At 38.2% G+C, this 11,155-nt stretch overlaps 1 protein-coding gene across 1 annotated transcript; it reads left to right on the top strand.

Moving 5' to 3' along the window:
* The first annotated feature begins 5,502 nt into the window (after nucleotides 1-5,502).
* LOC142345417 (calcium release-activated calcium channel protein 1-like) lies at nucleotides 5,503-10,864 on the top strand. The gene is made up of 2 exons (XM_075397466.1): nucleotides 5,503-5,845; nucleotides 9,908-10,864. The coding sequence occupies exons 1-2, from the start codon at nucleotides 5,545-5,547 to the stop codon at nucleotides 10,378-10,380; spliced, it is 774 nt and encodes a 257-aa protein (XP_075253581.1). The 5' UTR covers nucleotides 5,503-5,544; the 3' UTR covers nucleotides 10,381-10,864.
* The last annotated feature ends 291 nt before the right edge of the window (nucleotides 10,865-11,155 follow it).

The raw sequence follows: 11,155 nt of genomic DNA, 5'->3' as shown, positions 1-11,155 counted from the left end.
TCGATCCCAACCAGCTGAGTATTCCAGTGGTGGAGGTTACAAAGGATCTTATCTCCAGAAAGAAACAACAAAACCGTGAATTAGTTGCCACTTATCGGCACCTACATCAACCGGATTTCTTCGAGCTTCACTCTTCAGAAATTGTCATAAACAACAACTGTGATCTGTCCGCGATTCTTGATAAGAAGAGAGAATACAGAAATTGTCACAAAAGCAACAGGAAACAAAAAGACACATTGAAAAGGAATTCGAATAAGTGAGTGCTTGCAGTAGTAGTGGTAGTAGGGTAGTAGTGGTAGAACTGGAATTTGTTGTCCAGGTCTATCTATCTGTGATTTCTACTAGCCATCCGAGCTGCTTATCTCACCCTTTGCCTTGATGGGAAGAACCTGACTGGGATGTCAGTCAGAGAAGGCTGACAAATGTCCTAAATGTCTGCAAAAGTTCGGCCCATAAACAAATGTCATCGGATGCAGTGGATGCAACCTCTGGTAGCACAGTGGTTGCGCAGAGATAGACACTGCAGACATCAAAGTCTTAGCAAAATACAGAACAGTCCATTGGTTCTGCGACTCATGCGATATGAAACAGCAACAACGCGGTCAAGACAAGATACTACAACACGTTAACTCAATGATCAACAAAATTGCGACGCAACTCCAGACCGATTTACCGGAAAAATTACACAAGATGCAGGATGACATCGCCGAATTAAAGCAGGATGTAGCCAAACACCGAAAACTTCATACACAGAAGCACTGGGTCTCATACAATCGGTGGCAGAAAAGGAGCCGATCACCAGTAAAGTCACGAAACCGCTTCGCGGTCCACATTAAATAGTAATTGTTACACGCACTGCAAATTACACGAACAGCATCTAGATCAAAAAAGAATTTGAAAAACGTTTTCCACTAAAAAACTTGTCTACGCATTCAATACTGCAAGAAGAAACATCCACTTAGAATTTCTAACAGCCGAGGAAGCCGAAAAAGTCTATCTGAACTGAAATCCAAAGTGCTTAGGACAAGCTAGCCAAGCCTGAAGGGTTAGTTCAATCGAAGCACCCAACAAAGCAGTATTGATACACGGGGCGCCAACTGATATCGAAGAAACAGACATTGAACAAATGCTGTCATCAAACTACGCAGGAATGAAAGCGATCAGATTTGTGAAAAAGGGGGCAGTGCCCTCCCCACTATCAAGCTAATTGTCCCTACTATTGCTCAAACGGAGGAGGCACTGACTGCTGGTGTCTTCCTTGACTCTATCTTCTATCGACCCATACGATTCGAACAACAAGGCATCAAAATTAAACGATTCTTCAAATGCCAAAATTTTGGGCACGTCAAAGTGAACTGCAAATCCAAACAATCCAGTGGTTACTGCTGTGAAGAACACGTTTTTAAAGACTGCCCGAATAAATCAAAACCTCCCAAATCCTCAAACTGTCACGAAGAGCATCCTTCAAACCCGGAAGATTGCCCGATTTTTATCAAATAGTCATTGACTGTGTATCAATCTCGAGGTGTAGATCCTCCGAAAGAACTGCAGAGAAAATCATATAAAACCGTTGCATTGAACGAGACCAGAGAAGCCTTAGACAACAACCGCTTTGAAAATTAATCCACTGAATCTTCTTGTCACGACCTTGGGGTTGCGATGCTCATCTAAAAGTCAGTTTTACCTGCCCGCATAACGGAGCTAGAGATCAAACACTTTGGTTGTCTGTGGATAACTATCCTATTGGATAACACCAAGCTACTAGTGTTGACTGCCTACATTCGTCCAAAGACCACATGCAGATGTGGATTGAACAAAGGAAAAAAGCATTCGACTATGCAATCAAGAACAAACTTGAAGGCATTATCTTCCTAGGGGATTGCAATGCTCGACATTGGTTCTGGGGAGACTTGAAGTACAATTCACGCGGGCAAATGTTAATGGTAACCTCAACCATTTAGTTGCAATACTCAACGATGGATAACCCACCTTTCTCTCCAAAAATGGGAGCAGTGTGATCGGCCTATGCATTCTTCATGTCAAAATCAGCAACTCCAATAACATATCCCTGACCACCGATGACGAAACGGAACTATTCACTGGTGCTCCCTTGAAGGGACATGTCCCAGTAATTGTTACATTACACAGAAACATCAAGCGAATCCAAACAATTAGAAAAACATGGTTTGAAAAAGGCGAATGGGAAAATTGGTCACAGGCACTCAAGGCTTTGACAGAAACAGTGCAATTCAAAAGGGACGTTCTCCATACCTCGGATACAATCAAGGAGGCTATCCAGACTTTAACAAGAGAACAAATACCGACAAAGAAGGTTTGCACACAAATAAACCGTTCTGGAATAAGCTACTCACAGAAGCCAGTAAGCAATTACGGAACCTACGTAAAGTATTTAATTACAAATACAACTCTTCTTGGAATGGTATCGCTCTGGAAAAAGCTAACGAAACTTTCAAGAATCTGTCACGAGACAGTGCAGCAGACTGGATGAGCGAACATCTAGCGGATCTAGGTCACCAAAAAGGTAAAAGTTTCTGGGATTCCTTCAAGAAAATCTTTGGCAATCAACGAGCGGGGGATGGACCAGTTCACAACCTAAACGAACAAGTACTCACTGCAACGGAGGACATAGCTATGGAGTTCAGACGGACGTTTTTTGAGACAAGGCATCTGCAGAACCAAGTTTTTGACGACAACCATTTCAATATGATTAATCATGACGTACAAAAACTTCCAGAATGCTCACAACACGCCTTACTTGAAGATGATATCTTAGAAAACGAAATTGATACAGCTCTTCGTAATGGCACTAAATGCTCCTCATTGGGCAATGGTGAATTCTATCCAAGAATGTTCAAGCATGTCGGCCCCAAATTTAAGGGCTTACTTCTGCAGCTTTATAACGAATGTTGGCAGAAATCTAATTGGCCCTGGATGAAAACAAGGATATCGTTCATCAGAAAATCGAACAAAACTTATCTACTCTGCTCTAGCTTCAGACCACTGTCTATCGGCAGTCATTTTGGTAAACTTTTTGAGAGAATAATTGAACGACGGCTGAGGAAGTGGCTAGAAGCAAACAATTGCATAAGCCCTGCCCCAGAAGGATTCCAACCCAAGAAAAGTACAGTAAGGTCACTTTACCGTCTCAATCTTTTGATAGAAAAAACGATTCGGAAACCGGCAGCCCTGCTAAACATCGACATGGAAAAAGCGTTCGATAGCGTCTGGATAAATGGAATGATGCACAAATTGAAAGAGAAGGGAGTGGTTGGAAAACTACTTGCCATCTTGCACGCTTTTCTGAAAAACATTGCTTACATACAGATTGATAAAGATGACACTTCTGAATTCAAGATCGAAACGGGATTGCCACAAGGCAGCGTACTCTCACCTGTGCTATTCGTCCTTTACATTGACGACTTCTTGAAAGACTGGAAATCACACTTCAAATTTGCGGATGACAGTTCGGTACTAATAGAAACAGAGACGACTAGAAATTTGAACGCGCAGCTCAACAATGCCTGGCGTGACATTGAGAACTGGTGTTCCAAATGGAGAATGGCCGTGAACTACTCAAAGACAGCTGATGTCAATGAACTGCTCACCAAATGCCATAGATATACCAACTGTGAATTGTGACAGCTGTGCAGATACACAACAGACCAAATCGCTTGGTCTGACTATAATATAGACGACAGATTTGAATACAGAGAGCATGCCCGGTCAGTCATCACTAAAGCAATGGGGACCTGGAACCACTTCAGAAGCAAATGTTCCCGGAGGTGGGGACTACCATTACAAACCCAAGCCAACAGAGCAGTAATCCAACCGCAAGCGCTGTATGCTTTCCCGGTATGGGGCAAAAAAAACACGAAAGATCTCCAAAGTTTTCAAAACAAGGTCCTTCGATCCATACTACAAAACTGCCTCTCACCATCAATTCCAGCAGCCGAGTGTCTCCTCGGTATACCACCGGTGGAAATCTTTTGCAAAAGCTTGAATGTCACGTTCCTCATCAAAACCAGACAGAATGACCCAGACCTGATCTCTACTGCCCACGATGAAGCTCTCCATTTACAAAGGAGCACAAGTCATATCCTCCAGAGCGATCTAGAAAGATATCAAGAGCAAATGGCCCCAAACAAGGATCCACTACAATACTCAGCGATATCAATAACAGATTTTGTCAACAGCGAATGGACCAATAGATGGTAGAGTCCCTACTCATTGGTATTTTTAAAGAATTTCCTGACATTTGTCCCAGAGATAGGAACAACAAGCCCACTGCTCCGCGGAAATCCATACAAAGCAATCAAGACTGCTGGACTTTTGTTTAAAAACTCATTGGAATACAAGATGAAATGGAAATTAAGCCAACTAGCTTCTCCCAATTGTGAATGTAAAAGTTCAGAGGAAAATGCCTACCACTTTTTCTTCGTTTACAAGAACCACGATCATGCGCGGCCCTCGCAACCACAGCTACTAGATTTCCTGTCGTATCAGGACTGTCAGCAACTCGTGACCTTCATCACTAACTCCGGTAAACTGCATATTCTTCAACTGATATTGCTAACGATTCCAAGCCAGAACTTCCCCTACAACAGACGAGACAACTGCAATCCTCACCCGCAAGGATGGGCTCAACAAGAATCTATATATATGGTACTGTCTGTGTTGCTGTACGGCTCCAATTTTAGAGCAGTCAATCGATCCAAGATAGTTTTGATAGAGACATTTCAAAGAAAGGCAGTAAGATGGATAACTGGAAAGTATCATGCAGACTACAGCAAACAATTAGGATTTTTTTACCAATGTTAATGTTTATCCAGTTAAATGACCTCTTTGATTCAAAACTGATGACAGAGAAGTGAATTGATTGAGCTGCCAGTAAGAAAAAAATGGAAATAACGGACGCATGAAATTTTCAAACTTTAATAAACAAAAGCAGAGAAGGCGCGAACTGAATTTGTGATGAAAAATTTGTAGTATTTTCAGCAAAGTCGATGAATATATCGATTTCTGCAAATGCAGAGGGTTAAGATGAAAATTTGTACAACTGATAGGGTTTTTTTTGCAACAAATGTTTCTCAGTAAACAATGTTCGCACTTGGCAATTGGGTTGCGATTGTACAGTGTGTAAAAACAGTAGGACATTTTTTAAAATCTGATTACTGGGATCATGTCCCTGCGTTCAGCAAATCCTCAACAACAACAATAATTGCCAGTTAATTGGCAATTGAGCTGTTGAGTGATTGCTTTAAATTAACTTTTCATGCAATACTTGTTTTGCTTTTCGTTTTCCAACCTAATTGCTGTCATGTATCCCACTTCCAGGGTTCTGAACCTTTGGGATAATCCAGTGGTAATTCAAGTTGGTATACTGTTCAGAAGTAAATCATTTTCAATTAGTTTGTTGACAAGAGCATTGGCAGTATTTTATTGACACTCATGTTTTCATGGACCTTTGCATGTAAAATGCAAGATTCAGGCCATGTATGTGTCATATTCAATTATTTCAGAAGTATGAAGGGGAATAAGTTAGCCCCTCCGCCCTTATACCCGTCAATTGTAATCACACATACCCCACATTCTTCTCCACCAGCAACGCCAAATCCAACTTCCCTAAATATGGAGTCCAACATGGGCCTGGCGGCCTCTTACAATTCATCGCATAATCAATTACTCCGGTGGCGACGATTGATTTTGAGTAGATCGAAGTTAAAAGCTTCATCCGGAACATCTGCGTTGCTGTCAGGATTCGCAATCATTGCTCTTGTAGAAACGCAAATTCAGTCCGGATCATCCCAAGCTAATGACGTTCCCGGTAAGTGATCCCGTTATCAGATCAATTATCCCGGTATAGATTGCTTCAATCTTTGCCTTTGTGATTCAGCAGCGCTTGATCTTGCTGTAGCCATTCAGAAAAATTTGAAATGGAGTAAATGTCTATCAGTAAAGCTTCAGAAGGCGTATTCAAGCTTAATAAATTTGAATCGCGATCTGCCTAAAAACATAAAAATGTCCACCACAGTTGATTTATAAAGCTTAACTAATTGCTATCAAACGAGGTTTGTAGCAATTATTTAAGTCCTGTCGTCTTAGAACTGCAAAAACCAAGTTCCTATCAACTTCTAAATTCCGAAAAGACTCAAATTCGCAAAATGTAGAAAATGCTTTTTAATCGTGCTGTACATTTTAGAAATTATATTTCACAGCTCAATATGTTTGATGATCAGAAAACTTAAACGCAAATTGAACGGAATTTTTAAAAGTTTCTAAACATCAAGTTTTCGGATTCTAATACAAGCTTTTTGCATAACGAATTGCTTCAAAATCTAATTAATTCTTTTCGCTCTCTCTGTTATCCATAATTCCATTTTTGAATTGGAAGTCGATTGACTGTTGTAACATCTCAACGTTAAACCGATCGCTGGTAGTCGCATAGTAGGGCCATGATCAGCTCCAAGAACAGATATTTTAAAAAACAATTCCGGATACTCATTCACGTCCTGTGAGCGGAGTTCAATAGATTTCGAATGACTGTATCTGATTCGAAATTGGGAGTTTGAGTTGATCATTAAATCGGACATCTACTGAAAATCTGTTATTGCAGAAATGAATTGGTCTATTTTCTCAGCCTCTTGGGTTGTACTTGCTCTTAAGCAAAGTTTGTCGTCATTATTCGGATCCTGTATTCATTGTAAATATGTTCGATTGATTTGATTTCAAACTCGATCGAAAGAGACGAATTGCGTCAAAAGTCCCGGCGTTATAATATAAATTTAGCGTGAGTTCCTCAGAGTTTTGTTTGATTTTTCCTAAGGTCTTTGCTAGAAATAGCTGAATGTTTGAGGGTCAAAAAACTTAAACGCAAGTTGAAAATAGTTTTGAAACAGGAACACACGAATTCTAATACAAGCTTTTTTCTTTGTTATTTAGTGACATTGGCTACAATTTTCAAAACGAAAAGTTTAAAAAGATTGTTTTTGAAGTTTCTCTCTTCAAGCGAAATTACGTAGAGTCAATCTCACGAAGCTGCAGAATTGACTGCTGATATACAAATTGCAACGTAAAAAAAATCTACCTTCTTTGGAACTATAAAGCGGAGAATTATTCAATAGCAGGACCTCTGGGATTTAGATAGAAAGTCTTTATTGTTCCATAATTCAAAGTGAGGGAATATACATGCGAGGCTCGCTTTATTTTCTTCAGTAAAGTTTTCACTTTTTGTTTACGCATCGGAGAGAAAAAGGAAATACACCATTTTGTAGCCCTCAGGATCTAATTTAGATTTAAAATAATCCGAAATGTGAAAATGGGGAACACTTTAAAATTTCGAAGTAAGAAATCGAAAAAGGAAAACCATCTCTCGGTGAGTGGGTGACAGATTGCGTTGAAATTTAAGATTAAAACAAACTGAGAACATTGGTGTAATTTTAGTTAGGTAATAAGGAGTTTTGATTCTCCTGAGTAATTCTTAGCAGCTTCAAACCTAAAAATTTACAAATTTCGTTAGTTTTTTTATCCGTCTCTCTGTTTTCTTCTGACTAGAACTACTGTAATAACCAATGTTTCTCTTTAAGAACTAAAGAATCGAACACATTTTTTGGAAAGTACAAGACTTCAGGCAATTTAGAGCTATGAAAATGGAAAAAATCAACTTGAAAACGTAAAACTAAAAGCAGAAAATGCCATTAAATTTGGGAGGCATTTTTGCATACCGTTTTTATTTGATCAGAACGAACCATTTCAGCATTATCAAGAGCGCGGAGACGTAAAAAAAAATGCATGGAATGAACATCAAATCAAACAAATTAATTTCTAAAAAATGAAGATGAAAATCTTTTATCTTTTTTTTTGTATTCCTTATGTTGTCGGACCAGATTTCAGAATTTGAGATTTAGAAAGATTTTTCGATCGCCAGGCTAAAAAAACTTAATACAAATGTTCATATTATTTTGGAAATTTGAAAAAAGATTTTTACATTTTATTTTGAAATTGCTCTTCGAACTAAACATTTCCATTCTATAGCGTTTCTGTATATTTCAAAACAAAATAATTTCTTGGTTTTGAAAGTCCGCATATAAGAAACAAGAAATGTTTCATGAGCATAATGAGCCAATTCGTTTTTCAAAATACAGATCTGTATTTTGAAAAACGAATTGGCTCATTATGCTCATGAAACATCCGAAATGACAAAATTTTTGGAAAAAAATTTTAGAAAAAAGTCTTTCAAATTTTGGTGTGAATTTTACAATCATTGATACAATTGCCATAAGGGGTTCATACCTAGTTTTCCTGAAGAAACAAACCAGCGTTTAATGAACTGTCACGAACCATGACTGAATATTAGTTGCCTAAAAGGAATCTGCAAAAAAAGTTTTTTGAAAACGATAAAATCTTTTCTTTACTTCATTTGTATTCTTATGTTGTCAGAGCAGATCGTTCGAACGAACCTCCTCCTGTTAAAAGCAAAATAAAAGAATTTGAGAGGTCGAAGGTTTATGCACCGCTTGGTTGGAAGTCTTAAAACACATAATTTTTTGTGAGAGTTGGAAAATTGAGTTTCACTTGTATTTTTGAAATTGCTCTTCGAACTAATCTTTTCCAGTCTGTAGGCGTTTCGGTAAAGTAAAGAACTAAATAGTTTATTGTTTCTGATTATCCTCATTAAACAGGAAGAGTTAAAGACAAAGTTCAAAGGAGAGAAAGTTTAAAAAATTTTGCTTGCAATAGTCAACAATTTGTTCTTCAAAAGTCTTGAAAAGACTGTATGTTTTCGGTTCAAACAGTACAAGTAATTTTCTCCAATGCATATAGGTTGCTTTTGGATACTCTCGACGCTTTTCTTGACAAAAAAATATTGGTTGTTTTTGTAACCTTGAGAGGTATGTTGGAACATACTGTGCTATGCACAGACTTGCACGGGTCATCATGTCATTATTGATGAGTTTGAGTCTGTACAGATGTAGGTAGTAACAACTATTAAGTAGTATTTTCATTGGAAAATTGACGAGAAGCTGGACACAAATTGAAATATCGAGAAAAACTGCAAGGAGCGCAAACTTATGGAAAAATTGAAAAATAAATTTCCTGTTTATGTGCTTCAACGCTCGGTATTGCGGCTTTATTTGATCCTTGCTTCTTTTTGATCATTCTCCGTTCTTTTGCTTTTTGTTTCTTATTTTTTTCTTTCGTCATGATTTTTTCTTATTTGCTCTTTCCGTTTCTATTTACTCTTGTTGTTCTCCTGTAGTTGTTCTCTATTTTGAAGTAACACGAAATTGAGTTAAAACCGTTTTGGCGACCTGAATGCTTTCTCTTGTTTAGTCGAGAAACGTTACGCATTTTTCAGGTCCAGGAAGCACTTTTTGCCTTAAGCTATCAATTAGTGAAAACAAGTAATACCAAATCTAAGGGCCACAAATTTTCTGTAGTGACAATATCAAGCGTTGATTTTCCAAATGAAAAGAGTTTTTGGCTTTCAGTTTGTATACTCGAGAAAAACCGCAAGGGTATTTGGAAGTTTTTTTGTAAAATCATGCGGTCCTAAAAACTATTTAACACATAACTGACAATGGCAAACAATAGCTTCTTGAGAAATTAGATTTTTGCTGTCACATTTTTTCTTTTATTTTTCTCAATGATTTGATCCCATCGTTGTTTGGGGGTCAACGGCGGCTATAATACCTCCAGCTGCCAGCTATGTTGTTTGAATTTTCAAAATTTGAATTGTCACCCCTCGATAAGCTGCGATATTCTCCGCTCATGTCTTCCTAGAATGCGCAAAAAAAACTTTGGAGTATGATGCGAAAAAGATGCCTCGGATATGTAATATCCTATGTAAGGTCACGCCTTTAACGCGCTGAACTAATTTTTGTTTCAGGATCTCTTCTCGTAATGTTCTCAGTATGTACAACTATCCTCATTGCAGTCCATCTATTAGCTCTTCTAATATCAACGTGCATTCTACCAAATCTGGAAGTTGAACTGGAAGACAGATCTTACCGTGTACACGACAACCATATCACTTATTACGTTGATATGGCCTGGATCCTTTCAACGGGTGTCGGAATCATGTTATTTCTGGTCGAAATAGCTCTTGTTTGCTGGATTAAGTTTTGGCCCTTCAATGTCTACGCTGCAATAACAGCAACAGTCATAGTTGTCCCTCTTATGTTCATATTCATTTGTTTTGGGGTCAAATTCTATTGGCAATTAGCAGTTATGCACACAGAGAACATGCAACGTGATTTGTATCAGTTAGACTCAGTGGCTAGAACTTTACCAAAGACAAGCAGCGTCAGTTCGAATGTTGTCACGATTGATGCTGCAGCTGCTATGGTTATGACTGCTTGAAACTCAAGACCTTTGGCCTCCGAGAGGGTTTTGATAGGTGGTGTAGATTTCATTCTCTCAATGGACATCTCCTTGAGTCTGATGCGTCTCTACTGTGTCGAAGATTATTTACTTAATTTGCTCAATTTAGTAGAGCATTTTGACACTATTTGTTTAGTGTAGTCGAATAGGTTTGAGCGGAGTCATATAATTGGCAAATATGGTTGTTTTATTGCATTAATAATAATCGCTATTCAGCGGGTTTCGATTGCACAATATTTTCAACAGAAATATCGATTGTAAAAGGGGCTGCAACGCAACTATATTCAAGAAACGCATCAGATGGCGAGATATCCCTTTATGACTGGTAATAAATCGATCAATCTATATATATTTGATAAATCGGGCTTTATTCTAGATTTAAAATTTAATTTGGTCTTAATTTTCTTTAGCATCTTTATATTCAGTTGTTGGATTACTTGGGAATTAAAATATTCAAGTTCTGTATATTTTTAGTGACATGTTACGTGACTTTGGCGAAGTGAAAGCACTATCCAAAAACTATCCAAAAACTGCGTGCGGGTTGTACATGTAGGCCAGAATTTCCTCCATAGACACTTTAAAAACTGCCACTACTGACTTTCAGTATTTGAAGTCTGCATGTGCGTCTTTTAAGTTCCTATCTGCAAACTTATTCGAATTGAACTTCTTGGATTGAGTATTTTATAGCTGAGCTGAGCGTCGCTATATTGCGTTGTTTGTATTTTATAATAAGAATTAGAATTTTAGTGGGGGC

Source organism: Convolutriloba macropyga, chromosome 9 (genome assembly GCF_964194025.1).
Source record: "Convolutriloba macropyga chromosome 9, txConMacr16.3, whole genome shotgun sequence".
NCBI lineage: Eukaryota > Metazoa > Xenacoelomorpha > Acoela > Convolutidae > Convolutriloba > Convolutriloba macropyga.
Note: the sequence above shows the minus strand (reverse complement) of the source record. Positions and strands in the feature narration are given on the sequence as shown.